The 20,912-nt window shown below is 48.5% G+C and overlaps 1 protein-coding gene across 1 annotated transcript in view; it reads left to right on the top strand.

Annotated features, from left to right (window-relative positions):
- FSTL1 (follistatin like 1) overlaps nt 1–20,912 on the top strand; it is an 80,382-nt gene that overhangs the window by 47,324 nt on the left and 12,146 nt on the right. The window contains exons 3-6 of the mRNA XM_084647778.1: nt 13,605–13,709; nt 15,175–15,304; nt 16,408–16,440; nt 20,174–20,304. Of these exons, the coding sequence (XP_084503904.1) occupies nt 13,605–13,709; nt 15,175–15,304; nt 16,408–16,440; nt 20,174–20,304 (399 nt within the window). The remainder of the gene's footprint in view (nt 1–13,604; nt 13,710–15,174; nt 15,305–16,407; nt 16,441–20,173; nt 20,305–20,912) is intronic.

Raw genomic sequence — 20,912 nt, 5'->3', positions numbered from 1 at the left:
AAGTACAGTATACTGTACGTGGTTTTGTGTATACAACCCTGTACAGTAATATGTATAATGTATACAGTAATGTACAGTATATAATAGAGTACATATGCAAAATATAATTTTACAGTACTCTATTTTTAATTACAGGGGGTAATTACAGGGGGGTAATTACAGGGTGTCGTCAGGGCTTGATGTCGATCCAGGAGACGGAGGTGACGGAGAGCGAGTCGTAGACAAAGTGGTTGGTCTGGTTCAGCTCGAGAAGTTGATTTGCGTAGGCTCGTCTGCTGCTGGTTGTTTTTCCTTGAAAAACATGGTGATCGGCAACTGTCGCTGTTGTCTCTTGAGCTGATCAAACATTTCTTGATAACGTCTCAAATCATCCATAATACTACATGTGATTTTGAGGCTTCATTCCATAGAGGGATCGTATTCAGAAATTAAATCATTCAAGTGTTTCGCTGCTTGGAACACTTCAGCAAATTTATGAAGATTCCAACTTGCTGGCTCTTCCTGTTCGTCGTCATCATCTTCGTCTTCTGTAGATGATTTTATCAGTTCCTCTAACTCTTCATTAGTCAGTGTTTCTCTATGGCTCTCAATTAATTCTTCAATTTCTTCCTCAAGGATGTTGACAAAGCCATCACCACCCACTTGCCTGGACACCTGAACAATGTGTTTCATGTCTTTGTTAACGGTCAGGAAACTCTTAAAATCATTTACACATTCTTTCCATAGGTTTTGGCAACATGCATTGACTGTTTCAGGCTTGATTGCATCCATTGCCTGTTTAATATAAGTGATGCAATCAGCAACGTTGAAGGACTTCCAATGCTCCATCACATTAAGATTGGGATCAGCATCCATAGCGCTATGTATCCATGAGAACATAAGCCTTGTGTACGTGGCCTTGAAACAGCGAATCATGCCTTGGTCGAGAGGCTGGAGGATGGAGGTGGCATTGGGTGGGGAGAAAGACTACTTCAATGTCAATATGCGCAAACTGGAGTGCCGCAGGGTGGCCAGGAGCATTGTCTACAATCAACAACACTTTAGAGTAAAGTCCTTTCTCTTCAAGGTACCGCTTGACCTCCGGAATGAAACACTTGTGGAACCAATCCAGAAATAATGCTGCCGTCACCCAAGCCTTTTTATTTGATTCCCGGAACACAGGCAGGAGATTTTTGTTCTTGCCTTTTAGGGCACGGGGCTGTGCAGCCCTGTAGAGTAAGCCCAGCTTTATTAAATACCCAGCCGCAGAGCCACAAAGCAACACGGTCTTTCGCTGCTTTGAAGCCAGGGGCTTGTCTTTCTGATTTCGAAATGTAAGTGCGGTTGAGCATTTTTTTCCACAAGAGCCCAGTCTTGTCAGCATTAAAAACTTGTTCCAGAAGAGAGCACAAGAGAGCACACTTTTCTTCTATGATTTTCTTTAATTGTTTGGGGTAGGCTTTTTCTGCCCCTTCATTGGCAGATGCAGCTTCACCAGTAGTCTGCACGTTTTTGAGGTTGAAGTGGTTCCTAAAACTGTTAAGCCAACCTTGGCTGGCTTTGAATTCCTTCTCATCAGAAGGCTGTCCCTCCGGGAGGTTTGAACAGCGCGTAGAGACTAAGGGCCTTTTCTCACAACGTGTTGCTATCCATAGGCACATGTTTACGGTTCATGTCTTCCAGCCATAAGTTTAATGCCTTTTCAGTCTTCTTTAAAGTCTTATCACGCACATGGCTCGTCAGCTTAGCAGTTATTGGAGCACTTGATGCCATGGCTTGACGAATTTCTCTCTCTCGAATCTTGATGGCACGGAATCTAGATTCGTTGCAGTCATATTTACACGCCAAGTTGGAGACAAACATACCGTCTCTCAATAAGTCCAACACAGTCAGTTTTTCCTCCAGCAGTGGAACAGATTGCTGTTTCTTCGGTTGAGCACCAGATGAAGTAGTTGGCTTGCGTTTAGGGGCCATGTTGTACGAAAAATACGTATCTTTAAACACTAGAATCACAGTCAGTGCGGCGAGACACTCCCACTATGAGAGGCACACAGGAACTGAGATCGACTGAGGAAATAGCAGATTCACATCTCCCATTTCACGCTCACTCCGGGGCATACGCTCATTGAGTGGAATGGTGGGCGGAATCACCTGCACTATTTACAGGTATCTTGTTATTTTTCCTTTTTTCTTGCCGAGCGCATATAGTTGTATTTGCATAAGTTAAATGCGCGTATGATGCGACTCACCTGTACTACCAGGGCAGCCTTTTTTGCAGTATTACAGCACTTCTACTCCCTGATGGAACAAAGAACTAAAGGCCAAAAATGGAGGGGCAGAAACAAGAAATATTCTCCTTTGAGTCCTAAGAATTTCAGGCCAGTTCTTTCCTGGCCTGTCTGCCTCTACTTTTAGGCTGGGAACATGATTTCCAGCATAGTTAGAAATGCCTCCCTTTGTCTTCCATTTGCAAAACCTAGCCTCAATTAAATATTCATATTTTAAGCATTAAAAATCTTCCAGGAGCTGCATTTTATTGTGTGTTTCATTTATAACAACTGAAACAATCCCCTGGTGTTAGCTGAGAACAGGAGCTGCAGGAAGTGATTTAGGTGGCTCACATGCATTGTTGCAGTTGGATTGATGGATTTGGGGCACAGGCTTCTCTGCAGTTGGGGCTTTCCCAAAGAAGGGCTTCCATTCCTGGCACCGTGGCATACTGGCTGTTAGCAGCCCCTCTGCATTGCCAAGCACCCATCCACTTCTGTTGGAACTTTGCTGATCAGTGAAGAATGAAACAAAATGTTTTGACGATGGAGGTGGTGTTAGAGGCAGATTAAGTAGGGCTGCCAACTTTCTAATCGCACAAAACCGAACACCCCCACTCCGCCTCTTCCCCGAGGCCCCATCCCTGCCCTGTCCCTTCTCCGAGGCCCCGCTCCCACTCATGCTATCCCCCCTCCCTACATCGCTTTACTCTCCCCACCCTCACTCACTTTCACCGGGCTGGGGCAGGGGTTTTGGGTGCAGGAGGGGGTGAGGGCTCTGGCTGCGGGTGCCAGCTCTGCGGTGGGGCCAGGGATGAAGGGTTTGGGGTGCGGGATCAGGCTCCAGGCTGGGACAGGGGGTTGGGGTGCAGTAGGGTGTGGGCTCTGGGTGGGACCAGAAATGAGGGGTTCAGGGTGTGGGAGATGGCTCCGGGCAGGCGGTTGGGGTGCGGGGGGAGGTGAGGACTCCAGCTGGGGGTGCAGGCTGTTGGGTGGGGGGTACAGGAGGGTGCTCCAGGCTGGGGCAGGTGGTTGTGGTGCAAGAGAGTGAGGGTTCTGGCTGGGGGGGTGGGCTCTGGGGTGGGACCGGGGATGAGGGGTTTGGGTTGCAGGAGGGGGATCAGGGCTGGGGCAGGGTGTTGGTGTGGGGTCGCGGACTCTGGGAGGGAGTTTGGGTGTGGGAGGGGACTCCTGGCTGGGGCAGGGAGTTGGGGTGCTGGGTCCCAACGGCGCTTACTGTAGGTCCCAAGAAGCATCAGCCAGGTCCCTACCACCCCTAGGCAGAGGTGCAGCCAGGCGGCTTTGTGCCGTGTGTGCTCTCCTCGCACCCACAGACGCCGCCTCCACAGCTTCCGTTTGTCGCGGTTCCTGGCCAATGGGAGCTGCAGTGGCAGCACTAGGGGCAGGGGCAACACGCGGCACCTCCCTGGCTGCCGAGGGGCCGCAGGGACCTGGTGACCGCTTCCGGGAGCCACAGATTGTGAGCCTGCCTTAGCCCCCCGCTGCGTCACCTACTGGACTTTTAACAACCCAGTCAGAGGTGCCGACCGGAGCCACCAGGGTCTCTTTTCAACTGGGCCTTCACAAGCTCCACAATGGGTAAGGCCCATGACTGAGAGTCAGGAGATCTGGATTCTTTTTCTGGATCTGTGTGTCTTTGATCCAGTGATTCCACCTCTAAGGATCTGTTTGCAGTGAGAGGAAACTGTTACAGAGGCATCCCTTGGAAGAAATGTTTAGTTCCCTCACATGTCCTTGAGATGGTTGAGCAACTTCACAGCACAGCTTACAAATGTGGATGTGCCAGTGCATTCTGGGACTCCTGATACAGCTCACGGTGCTCATCACCACTAGCAGGAGAAGAGTCTTTTGAGTACTTTCCAAACGCAGAGCACTGCTTTGTGAGAAGTGGGAGGAGGACTGGCTGAACCAACATAGCTGCAATGTTTATTTTCTCCTGTCTGTCTGGAGAGAGACTGTTGTAAATTGCACTGATTACACCTAAACTACAACTTTGTCCCAGGTGTTGCAACCGACTGATGCAACCACCTGTGGACTCAAGGGGCTGCATAAACTTTGTAAATGCAGGATGTTCCAACCAACATTTTGTTGCAACTTACTTTTGTCTGCAGGTTCGGCTGATCACAGCTCCCACTGGCTGCCCTTCCTGCAGCCCCCATTGGCCTGGGACAGCGAACCGCGGCCAGTGGGAGCTGCGATCGGCCAAACCTGCAGAAGCTGCAGGTAAACAAACCGTCCCAGCCAGCCAGTGGATTTCCCTGGCAGGCCACGTGCCAAAGGTTGCTGATCCCTGGTCTAGTGTATGCAGGAGCGTCTGTGCCTCATTTTTCCCCTGTATAAAATGGGCATAATCTTGAACTGCTTCCCAGGAAGGCTTGATTCATTAACATCTGTAAAGCACAGTGACCTCCTTGGATTTTGAGCAGGACAGAAATGCAGTCTTGTTATTACAGTGAGCAGTACAGAGCCTTGTATAAGGGGGTCTGGGAATTTTACTAAATTCCGGAACTAATTTTGGCAGAGAGGAGAAAAAGAAAGAAAGCCCAAAGCTACCCGTTGATGTCAATTGCTGCAGGATTGGGTCCCAACTGAATAGCGTGAATTCCCTTCCCATTGTAGCCAGGAGTAGGTAAGGGGGTAAGGAGAACAGAGAAGATTTTACAGTGTAAATATCTACACCAAATTATCTGAGTGGTTTGTTTTCTAGCTTGTTATTAAGGCCCCCCAATGTAATGTGTTGGTTTCCTTGCCAATTTCTCATAGCATGTGTGCCATTGGGAATACCTGCCTTACCACAGGACAGGTTTGCAGGGGGGCAGAGTGGACATAGGGTTACCTGCACTGTACTGCTTGTACCCACCATTCTCCCCTCCATACATCCGTTTTTGTGGTAGAACTGCTCACGTTTCTGCCTTCCCCAGATGTCACATTCATTGTGGGAAAGTCCCCACATCTAATTTGGAAGTTTGTAAAATGACAGTGGCTAATGTGGCCCAGCTCCTAGCACAGGTGTGAGCACCAGGCAAAGCAAGGAAAGGTGCAGTGCATACAGGCTTCCCGGAAGAACATGTTAGGCTAATACTGCCCGTATCTTGAGATAGTTGCCTGTCTTTAATATAAAAAGAAAAGGAGTACTTGTGGCACCTTTCTTGCATCCGATGAAGTGAGCTGTAGCTCACGAAAACTTATGCTCAAATAAATTGGTTAGTCTCTAAGATGCCACAAGTCCTCCTTTTCTTTTTGCGAATACAGACTAACACGGCTGTTACTCTGCAACCTGTCTTTAATATACAACTATAGCTCCTCCTGCAGACTTAGGCTCACATCCACATGCACCTACAGTCACGGACACGCTCATGTACACACACATGTGCACCCTTCCATGCCATTCCTACACCGAGAGACACGCTTTTGCTAGCGCGCACATGCAGGTATGGTGCCCCTCCCTCCGTACTTGGGAGAGAGGCCATGAAATGCTCCCATGGAAATCCTGTGCGCTTCAGACACTTTCATCGCTTAGTTTGTGCTGAAGAAGAGAAGCCAAAAATATAAACCCAGCTGCCTAAGTTTAGAAATCCACCTTGAAGCCCGGCATTGTCTGTTGCCATGGTGATTCCTTGTAGCAGCACATGACTGCTAAGCACCATTTGCCTTCAGGTACCTGGTAGATGTCACTTCCCTGCCCACTCACTTTCTGCAGCTTGGGAAGCGGCTGCTGAGGAAGGAGGCATTTTATGTGTCTCGCTGCAGGCCTTCCTCTGCAGTACCAGGCCCTGTGCACAGCACAGCACTGCCCTCCTGACTGAACCATTCTTAGACCCCACCCCCTTGCAAGAGTGCTTGCTAAATGCTCTTTAAATAGAGCTTGTTCCCATCCACACTGCCCAGCCTTCCTTGAAACCAGCTAGATAGGTAGGTTTCCTGGCCCAGTGTCGATAGTCTTGGATAATCTTGGCTGTGTGTGAAGCTGACCAGGACATGGCTGCTTTGGGTTTTGTCCCTTCCACTCCGTATACACTGATGGTAGTAGCAAGCAGCCTTCCCCATGATCTCTGAAAAAATAGCGAGTGAGTTTATTGCCACTGCAGCACACAGGAAGAGACAGATAGTCCTGGGTCCCACTTCCCAGAAACACTGGGGTCTGTACTCCGTGGAGAATGAGAATCTAGAAGGATTTCAGTCCCCATGCTGGGCTCCTCCCTGCTTCCTCCAGGCAGATGAAATGTGGTAATTTACTGACTGCTGCTGAGCTGTAACTAGGTGTCTTGGCTGCAGTGACTGAGGTGCCTGTCTGACCTGAGTCTGAAAAGGAAAACTGGCTTCTTATGGGTTTCCTTGTAAATGTCGCCACACAGCAGTTAATAACCCACTGCCCTTTGCTTTCTCTCTATCCAAGCACTTTCTAGACGTTAATTAGTTAACCCTCATAAACCCACTGTGATAGATGAGGAAACTGATGCACAGAGAGGATGCAGTCTCACCAATCCCAAGTGTTCAGAAATCACCAGTCAGGCCTACAAATATGAGATTAGTTTAACTATCATAACGTTCCAAAAATATACTCTGCGTTCTTTTTATTTGCCTTCTGGTGTTTGTGCCTTGACTGGTCATGTTTTCAAGCTTTTCTCTGCAACCATGAGGGCTAACTTTGTACTACTGAATGAAAGCTGGGATTCTCACTTATTCACATGACTCCAGGAGTTGGGGCTTTAAGACAAACACCAAATACCACCAGACTCAAGATACAATTATGAGAATTTATATCACTGGGAAAGTACTTACCCAGTGTCATCAGGAAGTCTGAGGCAGAGCCAGAGTAGAACCCAGAAGTCCTAATTCCCATGTCTAAGCTGTAACCACTAACCCATTATTTACGTTCCCCTGAGTTGCTCCTCAGACTCCACTTAGGGGATCCATGCAGATGATAGCCCAAAATGTAGTCGGGGGTGCAACTGGCTGAGTGGAAGCTGGAGGAAGAATACATCATAGTCATAGCTGGGCAGGCAAATCGGATTTTTTTCAGTCATTCAGTAATTTCTACAAAGAAACCATTCTGTTTTCATTTTCAGTGTCACGCCTGAGGGGCCCCTCAGTCAGTGCAGTAGGGATTTAAATGCTGCTCCTCAGCCTGCCACGAACTAGGGGTGTATGGACACAGGACTGGAAAGGACCTTTTGGGTCATGGAGTCTAGTCCCTAGCTATGAACAATACGGGTTAATTCAAAACATACACAAAATACCTCACTTCGATTGAAAATTAAAATCAGAGCAACTGGATTTTCTATTCTGGCAGCTCCATTTGAGAGGCAGGTTGTCCTTGGACAAGTTGCCTTAAAAGATCATTTCCTGCTGTGTCATCCTGCCAACATTCCTGTCCCACGCCTGGCGAGCAGCAGCCCTTCTTCTGGGGTACAAGGAAGGTGTTGCTGCCAAGGGTGGGATATTGCCAGCCCACAGCGGGGTGGTTTGAGGAGGTCTGAGAATTCCAGCTAGCTTGGCTGTGCCCCCTTCAGGCACCTATAGCTTCATCTCCGGTTCTAAACCGCAGCTTAATGAGAACAGGAGACTGGTTTGAATTTCAGAGGAGGCACATACAGAGCACACATGCCACAGCACACTGGAGAAGCAGCTAGGGAGAGGGAGGATACTGCCACCTGTTGCTAGACACTTGAATTGCAAATCTGGTGGATTTAATTTCAAAATAACATACAGCACAACTCTATTTCTTTTTGTTCTGGAATCTGGTCTTGTGTGCTCCTTAGTATGGTGCAGTGCTTGGCACTATATATAAAAACCTAAGATAGATTATTAAGGATCCTACAGCATATTTTCAAAGAGTAGATACCCTATCTAAATTCCAGCTTGGGTAGCTCCATTTTGCTCTCCTAACACCATTCCAGAGGACATGCATCCATGCTATGACAGATTCTGCTCGATAACCATCCAAAGCAGTGCGGACTGACGCGTGTTCATTTTCATCATCTGAGTCAGAGGCCACCAGCCGAAGGTTGATTTTCTTTTTTGATGGTTCGGATTCTGCATTTTCCGCATCAGAGTGTTGCTCTTTTAAGACTTCTGAAAGCATGCTCCACACATTGTCCCTCTCAGATTTTGGACAGCACTTCAGATTCTTAAATATTGAGTCGAGTGCTATAGCTGTCTTCAGAAATGTCACATTGGTATCTTGTTTGCATTTTGTCAAATCTTAAGTGAAAGTGTTCTTACAATGAACGACGTGTGCTGGGTCATCATCCGAGACTGCTATCACATGAAATATATGGCAGAATGCAGGTAAAACAGAGCAGGAGACATACAATTCTCCCCCAAGGAGTTCAGTCACAAATTTAATTAGCGCATTATATTTTTAACGAGCATCAGCAGCATGAACGCATGTCCTCTGGAATGGCGGTTGAAGCATAAAGGGACATATGAATCTTTAGCACATCCGGAATGCAAATATCTTGCAACAGCGGCTACAACAGTGCCATGCAAACGCCTGTTCTCATTTTCAGGTGACATTGTAAACAAGGAGAGGGCAGCATTATCTCCTGCATATGTAAACAAACTCGTTTGTCTGAGCGATTGGCTGAACAAGATGTAGAACTGAATGGACTTGTAGGCTCTAAAGTTTTACATTGTTTTGTTTTTTGAGTGCAGTTATGTAATAAAAAAAATCTACATTTATAAGTTGCACTTTCACAATAAAGAGATTGCACTGCAGTACTTGTATTAGGTGAATTGAAAAATACCATTTCTTTTGTTTTATCATTTTTACAGTGCAAATATTTGTAATAAAAAAATAATATAAAGTGAGCACCTTACACTCTGTATTCTGTGTTGTAATTTAAATCAATATATTTGAAAATGTTGAAAAACATCCACAAATATTTAATACATTTCAATTGTTTAATAGTGCGATTAATCACGATTCATTTTTTTGAGTTAATCGCATGAGTTAACTGTGATTAATCAACAGTCCTATTAAAAATATTGTTGTCAGCTCAATAAGAACATCAGCTATTTGTGCAGCTGTGGTTTAAAAACACAACAACAAAATGTTAGCGTGTATAAGCAATGGGATAGAAAATAGTACTGAACATATTAGAAGGCCACTATATACACATCAGTAGAACAGTCTCATCTGGAATAGTGTGTTCAGTTGTGGTCAGCTCATCTCCAAAACAATTAGAGGCATGGAAAGACTTTCAGATAAGAGGCTAACAAGATTAGAACTACATAGTTTAATAAGGAGAATAACAGACAGGATGTGATTTAGAGAAATAAAATAAAGAATGGACTAGATAGAGTAAATGGGAATGTCCAATTGATTTATTTTTAAGGTACTTGTATGGCCCCTATTACTATAGTACTAAGTGTCTGTGAAGGGGTCCACTCACTGCAAGTGCGCCTCCTTGAGGCTAGGTCTAGGAATTAGCTGTCACCTCATCTAGCACCCCCTGCTGTCAGTTGCTCGCACTGTGGCCTCTCTCTTTCTCCATGTCTCAGGGTGTTCCCTCTTCATGACTCAGCTCTCCAGCCAGGTCATGATATAGTCCTCTCCTTCTGGGGTATCAGACTCACACTGGACAAGCTATTTTAGGCAGTCTTCCAGTTCAAGTCTAGGTCCAGTGTCACTTTCCCAGTGGCAGGTTGGGGATCCCAGGCCCACCCACCACTGCGGGCTCCAGTCCAGGTACCCTGTGACTAGCAACCTAGGTCTCTACTCACGATCAGATCCTGTTGCTGGTTCCCTAGGCTCCTTCCTATCTCACCTCTCTATCTCCTTGTCCATGTCTAGACTTCACCACCAGGGCTTCCTCCACTTCCCACGGCTACTTTGCCCCACTCAGCCTCTTGTCAAATTACCTACTTGAGGGCAGGACCCAGGGCTTATTCTCCCCCTGAATTTCCTCCTTGACCCCGGCCAATTCCCTTCCCTTTAGGGCAGGGTTCTCCAAAGTGTGGGGCACACCCCCCCTAGGGGGGCATGGAGGACCATCCAGCAGGCCAGCCTCCACGGGGGTGGGGAGGGAGCGCCACCCAGCCCATCCCCACCCCCAGCTCCCGTCTCCATCCCCAGCCTCAGCGCAGCTCTGCTCCCAGCCCTGCAGCAGCCTCAGCCACTGGCCATGGCTCCATTCCGGCCTGGGACCGAGGCTGGGGACAAGTCTGGGAGCAGAGTCACACCTGGCCATGGGCCTGGCTGCCAGCCCTCACCACAGCCTGGCTGCGGCTCCGCTTCCACCTCAGCCTTGGCCCCTGGCTATGGCCCTGCTCCCAGACCCACCCTCAGCTGCGGTCCCAGCCTCAGACCCCTTACCCGGTCTGCGTCCACCCCCTCAGCTGTGGCCCCACTCCTGGGGGATGGAGGGGCACAGACAGGGGTAAGGGGGGGTGACCCTCAAAAGATTGGGGACCGCTGCTTTAGGAAGTGACTGCAGACCTCATTCCTGCAGCCCATCTTTCCTGCTTTCAGTTCCTGGGTTATAATCCTATCCCAGCTCCTCCTCCTGCTGGGCTTTATCTGCCATTAAACCCTATCCAACCCTGGTTCCCCTCCAGGTGTAGCATATGGGGTGAATTGGTCCCTTCTGGCCCATGTTAACCCATTCAGGCCTTGTGTGAGGTGGACCAGTATTCAGGAACGTGGGCCTGGCTCCACCAATGTTTGGGTTTATATTTTTAGAGCCGTCCCGTCCATAGGATGGACCGGGGCAACCACCCCAGGCCCGGCACTTCAGGGGGACACGGGTTCCAGGGTGGCCTGGGGGGTTAGCAGGGTGGTTTGGTGCCGGCAGTGGCGACTGACCCAGCCCACCCCACTCCACTCCGCCCCTCCGGCTTCCAGCATCGCTTGGGGGAAGGGGTGGAATGGGGGTGGAGCAGGGGTGGGAAGAGGTGGGGCAGGACAGGGCGGGCTGGGGCTGGGTCTCTCGCTGCTGCTGGCTCCAGGCCCCCCACTAATCCCCTAGGCTGCCCTGGACCCCACATCCTCCTGAAGCACAGGGCCCGGGGCGGTTGCCCTGGTCCATCCTATGGACGGGAAGGCTCTGCTTGGACCCGTTCTGGGCACCATGAAAAATTATACAAACCTGGTGCCCATGCACCCCATCACAGTGCCTGGTAACTAAGGCTACGATTTTGTCATGGATATTTTTAGTAAAAATCAGGGACAGGTCATAGGCTTCCGTGATTTTTTGTTTCTTGCCCGTGACCTGTCCCTGACTTTTACTAAAACCATCCCTGACAAAATGGGGAGGGAGGATTTGGGGATGTAGGGGATAGTCATCTGAACATGAGCTCCCAGTGTGGACAAAAAAGCTAATGCAATCCTGGAATGCATAAACAGGGGAATCTAGAGTAGGAATAGAAAGATTATTTTACCTCTGTATTTGACACTAGAAGACTGTGTACTGTTCTGGTGCCCACAATTCAAGAAGGATTGGAGAGAGTTCAGAGAAGAGCCACAAAAATGAGTAAAGGATTAGAAAACATGCCTTATAGTTAAGGTTAAGATTTTGTTACAAGTATTTTTAATGACAGTCACGGACAGGTCACGGGCAAAATTTCATGGAAAATTTATGGAAGCCCATGACCAGTCTGTGACTTTTACTAAAAATGCCTGGAAGGGCCAGAGAGGACTAACAGTGGGAGCCCCACCGAGGCTGACTGCCAGCCACTGCTCCAGCCCTGTTGCTGCTCCTGCACTGGAGGCTGACTGCTGGTTGCTGAGCCAGTCCTACTGCTGCTCAAGGCATGCCGCTGAAGCAGGCTGAAGCTGAAGAAATCACAGAGGTCTGTTAAAGTCACAGAATCTGAGACCTCTGTGACACAATCATATCCTTACGTATAGTGACAGACTCAAAGCGCTCAGTCTATTTAGCTTAACAAAGGGAAGATTAATGGGTGACTTGATCTCAGTCTATAGGTATCTACGCAGGGAACAAATATTTAATAATGGGCTTTTCAGTTGAGCAGACAAAGGTATACCATGATCCAATGCACAGAAGCTGAAGCTAGATGAATTCAGACTGGATAAAGGCATAGATTTTTAACAGTGACAGTAATTAACCATTGGAACAACTTACCAAGTGTTGTGGTGGATTCTCCATCACTGACTATTTTTAAGTCAGGATTGGATGTTTTTCTAAAACATCTGCTCTAGGAATTATTTTGGGGAACTTCTATGGCCTGTGTTCTACAGGAGGTCAGTCTAGGTGATCACAGCAGTCCCTTCTGGCCTTGGCATCTATGATCCCATTTTACAAATGGAGAACTGATGCACAGAGAAATTCAGTGACTTACCCAAGGTCATTCAGGAAGTCTGGTAGAAAGGGAGCTGAACCTGGGACACCCAAGTTCCAAGCTAGTGTCCTAACCAAGGAACCATCCATCTTCCTCTCTCATAGTACAAGAACAAGGGGTCCTGCAATGAAATTAAAAGGCAGCAAACTAAAAACTGATAAAAGCAAATACACTTTTATAGAGTGCATCACAAACCAGTGGCAACCATTGCCTTTAGTTGTCATTGAGTTCAAGAGCTTAATAGTATACAGAAAAGGACTGGACACTTGTAATAGTAACAAGAATATTTGCAGTGACATTGGATAAGATAAAAATGTATTAGACAAATAAACCTCATGCTTCAGGTCATAGGACAACTAATAACTGTCTGGGGCTAGGAAGACATTTCCCCCATGGGAAAGTTATTGCATAGTTATCCATTATGGAATTTCTTCCTGTGACGCACCCTGACACTGAGCTACTAGGGGAGGCAGGATCCTGGGCTACATGTGCTGGTGTAGTGTTGCAGAGAGACACTGGGACAAGTAAGCCATTGGTCTTATCCGTGGTGATTTCTCTGTTACTGTTCAGGATTGAACTCTAGAGTGTGTTCTCGCCAGGGCGTTGTCCAACTTACTTTTAAGGCTCCCACACAAGAAAGCTTCCACCCCTTCCCTTGGGAGATGATTTCACAGCCTAATAAGTCTCACTGCCAGGAATTTATTCCTGGTATTCAGACTAGATCTTCTGCTCAGATTCACCCCATTCCTCATTATATCCCCTTGCATCACTCTGAGCAGATCCTCCGTTCTTGGAATTTGCACCCTCTGGAGCAGTGTCAGGTTCTCACAAGCTCTCAGTCGCTGGCTGGCTGAGCTGCACAGAAAGATTGGTCATTTCCTTCTCATTCATCCATCTATGAGATGCCAGTTTGTGCAATTTGGTTCAGTCTAAAATGTGCATGAACTTTGCAAAAAGCTATGACCCACTGTGAGCTGAAGGTGGGACTGTTTTCAGTAACACTGTCTCTGTCTCTCACTTTGTATCCTGAAGGAAGAGCCAAAGAGCAAATCCAAAATCTGTGCCAACGTTTTCTGTGGAGCCGGGCGGGAGTGCGCAGTGACGGAGAAGGGGGAGCCCACCTGCCTCTGCATCGAGGTAGGACATAGAGCAGCTTCCAGATGACCGGAGGTAGAGAGGAGATGGGGAGAGGGGACTTCTTGAGGTCGAAGGGATCCAGATAAAATACACTAGGGCACTAGCCAATAGAGTTTCAATGGGAGTTGCTCTTGAGCAGCCCCAAACCAAGAGGAGCCCTTCAGTCTCCAGCCCCTTTCCTTCCCAGCCCTCTCCTGCCAATTCCTCCTCCCCAGTCACTCACACTATCTCTACCTCTGTCATCCTCTCTGATACACTCCCCCGGCGCACCCAGAACTGGCTCCTTTTTCTCCCCTCATGAGCCCCCAGTGCCCTGCCACAACCTGGTGCTCTCGTCTAGTGCATTGCAGCACAGATGCCAACCCATGCCAGGAAGTGCCAGTGTGGCTGAGCTGCCTATACCCTCGCCACTTACCTCACAGCCCAGAGTGTCAAACTAGGCAGGGGAGAGCTGGCTGGAGCACTCCTCATGTGGGGAAGGTGTGCCAGGGTGTCAGCACACAGTTGGACTGGTGTGGGGAGGTGCACATGCTCTCAGCAAACCAGCTGTCAGCATAGCCAGTCTGCATGAGTTACAGAAACCAGCACTAAGCACTTTTTTAAAATAAAAAAATCTCTACAGGTATACTGAGATGGACCTTGAGAGAAGGGACAGTTTTAGGGACACGGAACCTGCCCATTTTGCTGTTCTCTTCCCCTTACAAAAAGCCATACGTTCTTACACCAATGGAACACTGTTTTTTAAAGAACCCCTCCTGTCCCCCCGCCTCAGTGTTCGCAACCCGGATGCTGCCATCCTGGGAACTGGAAAGTGAAAGGAGCTGTAAGCAAACTGACTGGGTTGATTACCTTTACCCAAGCTAAAAGAAACACAAAAAGGAAACCCCCAGCCCAAACGTTGTCAACGCTAAATTCCTTCTCTTTGGATAATCTACTGTGTCCCTTCCAGACAAAGCCCCAGGTTCTCAGCTGCGAGCCTACCTTCAGTTCCCCAGCAGAAACCTTGAGATGGTGTCTGCAGCCCATGCAGACAGATCCACCCAAAGAAAGACTTACACATACACACACACACACACAAAGTCACTTAGAGACACACAGGTTTGTGCACACACGCAAACTCACACACCCAGAAGCAGAGACAAACATAGTATAGATACTAGTGATTAACTTCTGTGTTCTTCAGTAAATCTGCTTTCATTAAGTCACCTGAATGGTGGTAGTGCGGGGGGCTGGGGAAACCGATGTTTCCGGGTGAGGGAGTCCCCATTTTACAGACCACTCGGCTCCTGCACAAGATCTTATAGGTTCTGGGTAGTTAGTATCTCTCAGTCCCTACTTGCGCTGAGGGAGATGTGCACAGTGCCCATGAGCTGGGCTGATGCTGGGGCTTACACACTGCCTCCCTCCAGCCATCCTGGGATCTGTGGCGGTGGGTAAAGCTCTTCTCTTTCTGGCTCTTTTTCAGCAATGCAAACCTCATAAGAGGCCTGTGTGTGGCAGCAATGGCAAGACGTACCTGAACCACTGCGAGTTGCACCGTGATGCCTGCCTTACTGGCTCCAAAATCCAGGTGGACTATGATGGCCACTGTAAAGGTAAAGCCAGCCCTGAGGGCTTTGGGCCTACTGTCACTCAAACAAGACCCTGGGAGGAGGTGCAATGGAGGAGAAAACAACCGTGTGCCTTCTGCTCCCTGACAGAGATCACAAATGAGATCAAGGGGCCCCCATAACATGGCTTCTAGCTGCCTCTTCCTTCCAACAACCAACACAATCAACATGCCCTTTCCATCCACCTGTCAAGGAACGTCCAGGTCCACTAAATGATGTGGAGAATTGGACAGTTCCAAAAGCCCTTCCTGAATCCTTGCCCAGGCAGAACTCTCACTGACTCCAGAAGACAGAACTCACTTTATGTCTACACTACCGCAGTAAGTCAGCCTAAGTTACACAACTCCAGCTTCCTGAATAACATAGCTGGAGTCGATGTAGCTTAGGTCAACTTACTGAGGTGTCTTCACCGCAGTGGGTTGATGGGAGACACTCTCCCATCGACTTATCTTACTCTTCTCGTTCAGGGTGGAGTTCTGAGGTCGACTGGAGAGCCATCTGCAGTCGCTTTGGTGGGTCTTCACTGGACCCGTTAAATCGACCCCTAATGTATCAATCCCTGGAGCATCGATCCTGCTGTAGTGTAGATATAGCTTAGGGTTTTGCTTACTTGAGTGTTGCTCTTGGGCTCCTAGCCAGTTGTCCACATGGTCCTCTGTGTGGGTGCCCTGAGCTACAAGAAATCTGTGCCCATGTCCCATGTTCTGACACCACCTGCACCAACGAGGGACAAGAGGAGTCCTGACCTTTCAAAGGACTCACTCTCTCTATGGTAACACTGGTCTTTTAAAGGAGCAGCTCCAAAGAGGAATATGAGGGAATGTGCTAGGGAGCGCAATCCAGAACTACCTGATATCCTTCCTGCTGAGATAAGCCCCACCATCACCAAAGGTACCCTGTTGCTAGGAAGTAACAGGGGCCTTCAGAGACCGCAAACTCACAGAGCTGAATCCCTCCCCGCTCACCATTTGTTTCACGCGAGGAAGAGTCTCATGTCACTCTGATACACCATGTCAGGACGTAAATGAAATAGTGAAACCTTTTTTTTTCCTGCTCATTAACATCCGTTCCCATGTTTCCACTGACAGAGAAGAAGTCTGAGAATCCAGTCGCAAGCCCAGGTAAGAAACCATCTCCTCCCCCGCCACACCTGAGAGCTCTGAATTCCTCCCAGCGTATTTGCATGGTGGAAGAATGGGCAGTTTGACAGGGAACTGCACAGCTTTAAGGTGGAATGAATAGAAAAACACATCTGTTCCCAGAGTGGGGACAGAATTTACCTGCAGACTTTCACATTACAGAGCCTGTGCCTGGCTAAGGGACAGGGAGATTGAGAGGTGCAACGTAGTGGGCGGAGCATAGGACTGGGAACCAGGAGTTTTCATGTCTATTCCTAGCTCTAATGCTGATTCCCTATGTGGCCTTGATCAAGACACTTCACTTTCCTGTGCCTCAGCTTCTCTGTTTGTAAAATGGGGGTGATAATACTAATGGTGGTAAAGCACTTCGAGGATCGATAAACATACATAATTGCGAATAATAATAATAGATTGCTGTTTATTTTCAGATCGAAGATAGGTTAGAAAAATGACTAAGTAAAACTGGTCCCTCCTTACTCCCCAGATGAGCTACCTGGATGTAGCACAGTCCAAGCTGCTGAATCTACTGACTGAAATGTGATCTGACTGATTTTTACTCCTGTTAGCCATGCAGAGCTCTGTGTTGGTGAGGATAATACCTTTTAATGGGATAACTTCTGCTGGTGAGAGAGACGAGCTTTTGAGCTTACACACAGCTCTCCTTCAGATCTGAGAAAGGTACTCACAGGGTATGTTTACACAGCAAAGAAAGACCCATGGCTGGTGCATGCCAGCCAACTCAGGCTTGGGCTCGGGCTACGGGGCTGTTTCATTGCAGTGTAGACTTCTGGGCTGTGGCTGGAGCCCCAACTCTGGGACCCTCCCATCCCACTTGGTCCTAGAGCCTGGACTCCAGCCCAAGCCCAGAAATCCACACAGCAAATGAAACAGTCCCTTAGCCCAAGCCCTGCAAGCCTGAGTCCACTAGCATGGGCCAGCTGCGGGTTTTTCTTTGCTGTGTAGACATACCCACCGTGTCACAACTACATACAAGGTGGAACCAATTGTTTAGCATAAGTAGTTAACACACATTTCAAAAAAGCTAGTGGGGAGGCTTTACCACCACCCCCAGCCTTTCCCCCTTACAACTGGAGAGGTGTTAACTGGCCACTTCACCTTGAATGGCCCTTTGAAATATGTGTTAACTACTTATGCTAAAGTTGGGGTTCTCAAACTTCATTACACCACAACCCCCTTCGGATAACAAAAATTACTACACGACCCCAGGACGGGGGACCGAAGTCCGAGCCCACCCAAGCCCTGCCGCCTCGGGACTGGGGAGCAAAGCTGAAGGGCTTCAGCCACAGACAGTGGGACTCGCACTTTGGCCCCGAGTGGTAGGGCTTGGGCTTTGGCCCTGGCCCTGGGCCCCAGCAAGTCTAATGCCAGCCCTGGCAACCCCATTGAAATGGGGTTGCGACCCACTTTGGGGTCCCGACCCACAGTTTGAGAACTGTGCTAAACACTGTTTCACCTTGTATTTAGCTATGACTCTGAGTACATTTCCCAGATCTGAGGGCAAGTCTACACTACAAAATTAAGTCAACCTAAATTATGTTGACGTACAGCCACTGCGGTAACTGAATTGGTTTTACACGTCCACACTACACTTCTTGTGGCAGCAGTGCGCGGCCTCACCAGGAATGCTTGCACCGATTTAACTGTCAGCGTGGGGCATTGTGGGATGGCTTCTGAAAGGTAGCAACGATCGATGTAAGCAACGCGGTGTCTACACTGACACTGCATCGACCTAACTACATCGAACTAAGCACTACGTTTCTGGTGGAGGTGGAGTTATTAAGTCTGTGTAGTGGGAGAGGTACATTGTGGGAGTTGCCTTACGTCAACTTAACTGTAGTGTAGGCCAGGCCTGAGTGAAGAAGAGCTTTGTGTAAGCTCAAAAGCTTTTGTCATACCAACAGCAGTTCGTCCATTAAAAGCTATTACCTCACCCACCTCGTCACTTTAATATCCTGAGACCAACACGGCTACAACAGCACTGCATACAGAGCTCATACAGCTTTGGTAAAGGGAGTCAGATGCTCCTGAGGCTTGTGCAGAATTGTTAGCATCAGCAGAATTGTTAACAAAGTTCCCGTTGCAGAATCTTTAGTGTGAGGGGTACGGAGGCAGACTGCTCAACTGCACATTGATGGTCAGGGTTACTGGTGATGATGCACAAGATGAAAAGAACCCAGCTTGACTCTCAGAAACCGGGCTGAGTTGGTAGTGCTGATAGATAAAGCAGCCATCCTGTTCCCTGAGCACATTTGATGTAGAGTCAGATACACAGTAAAACATGTAGTCCCATGTCCCATTTTTATGCAGACGCTTTCCAAAGTATGCTTCAAGGATGGCTAGGTTATTATGCCATTGAAACAGGGCAGCACTGTTTTGTGAATAGGGCACTGGACTGAGTCAGGAGACCTGGGTTCTCTTCCACCAACCTGCTGTGTGATTTTAGGCAGGCCTTAACCTCCCTGCACCCCCCGTTTCCCCTCCCATTCTTTCTTTGTTTTGTCTGTCTATACTGTAAGCTCTTCAAAGCATGGACTATCTTTTACTATGTGTATGTACAGTGCTTAGTACAATGGGGTCTTGATGTCAGTGAAGGCCTCTAGGAGCTGTCATAATACAAATAATAAATAATAATAATCCTTATAAGACAAATCAATTCCTGAATGCAAACCTAAGGCAAAGGACCTTCTCGGGGCGTGACAATCACATCATAACGACCAAAGAATTCATAGCTGACCTTACAGAACCCCCAGCTACTCTCTCCCTGTCTGTCTGGTTATGGGAGGTTTTCTTTTCAGCCATAAGGACTAGCTCCTTAGGGCCAGATCCTCAGCTGGGGTAAACTGTCATAGCTCCATTGACTTTAATGGATATGTGACAATTTACACAAGTTGAGGGCCTGGCCCTAAATTTTTGGTTTTCTTAAATAAAAGATCAGATTCTGGCACATACGACTGCAGCCACCATGGGAGAGTAGTGGCTTAGCAAACAAACTCAGTTCAATCTCTGATGAGCACTTACTCTCTTCCTTTTTGTATGCAGTGGTGTCATAGCCATGACAGACATAGTGGAGAGGCTTGGAGACTGAAATCCCCTCCCCCTGAGAGATGGGCTTCTCAAGTTCAGTGCTGGGGGACACTGGCAGAGGGTGTAGTAAGGGAAGTTTGCTCAGCCCAGGCTATCCCAAGACTGTGGATGGAGATCTTTATTCTCTCCATGGCTGCCAATCTGGTGCCCTTCGCCAGTGCTAAATACATTTGCTCTCCCCATGGCACAAGAGACTGGGGGGACCAGGATGGTCAGCCTCCTTCCCTCCTCAGGCTGGGTGTTCTGTCAGCCCCCTGGAGGATAACATTGTGTATGACCAGAGAGGAGTCGGCTCTGGATCCATCTTTGTCATCTTCCACCTGCCGCATGACAAGAGGGAGAGGAAATCACCAAAGCAAAGGGGATTGAGGGGATTAAGTCGTTACCATTCTCCTGCCTTTCCACTGGGTGTCACCCTCATCCCAAACATTGCTCACCACTCAGCACCTCCAGCTGGGTTTGGAGATTGCTGATCTCGGTTCACACCCCTTCTGTGATAAAGGGAAACTCTGTCACTTGTAACCTGGTGTTGGTTTTTCAGTTGTTTCTTTATGTTCTCTCAGTTGCATTTCTTCTTCACTCACCCTTTCTTTCACTTCTTCCTGAGCAGTTGTCTGCTACCAGTCTGACAGGGATGAGCTCCGGCGCCGCATTATCCAATGGCTTGAGGCTGAGATCATTCCAGATGGCTGGTTCTCCAAGGGCAGTAACTACAGCGAAGTCCTGGACAAGTATTTCAAGGTAAAGAGGGCTGGGGCAGCCCTAGAGATGAGCCCTTGTTTCCTGCCCTACGCTGTTATGCAGTGCTGCTGGCACTTTTCAGTGACATGCCAGGTGGCTATAGTAAGTGAAGCCCCTGCAGTGTGAGTAAGGCCAGAGTGTCTGGGGCGGTTCTTATGTAATACAAAGAGTGACCAAGTACAGGCCCGAAGCTGCCTGCAGCAGCACCTCCCGCCTCCCCCTTTCCCTCCCCCCCTGCCCACCCACACACAGGCAGCTGCCCCCCCTCTTCGGGTAGGTGGGGGTGGGGAACTGCAGAGGGAAAACTGAGGAAAAGGGAGAGGAAGATGTAAGTGCTGAGCCTTCAGAGACAAGAAACGCAGCAGGGAGGGGCAAGTGGAAGTGAGGCACAGGGAAGAGGTTGGGGGTGGTCCTAGCCCTTTGCCCCAATTCAGATTGGGGTGGGAGGCATGTGGGGGCTTTTCCTTGGGAGCCCAATCTCAAAGGATAAAGCCCCTGATGCGGCAAGAGACTCGGCTCAAATCCCCAGCCAGGAAGAGAGAGAATAGCCTCTTACACTTCGCAGCCTTTTCATTCAGTGCCTTCCTTGGAGTCAGTAAACTCCCGTC

This window comes from Lepidochelys olivacea (assembly GCF_965140295.1).
Source record: "Lepidochelys olivacea isolate rLepOli2 genome assembly, chromosome: 1".
NCBI classification, from domain to species: domain Eukaryota; kingdom Metazoa; phylum Chordata; order Testudines; family Cheloniidae; genus Lepidochelys; species Lepidochelys olivacea.
Note: the sequence above shows the minus strand (reverse complement) of the source record. Positions and strands in the feature narration are given on the sequence as shown.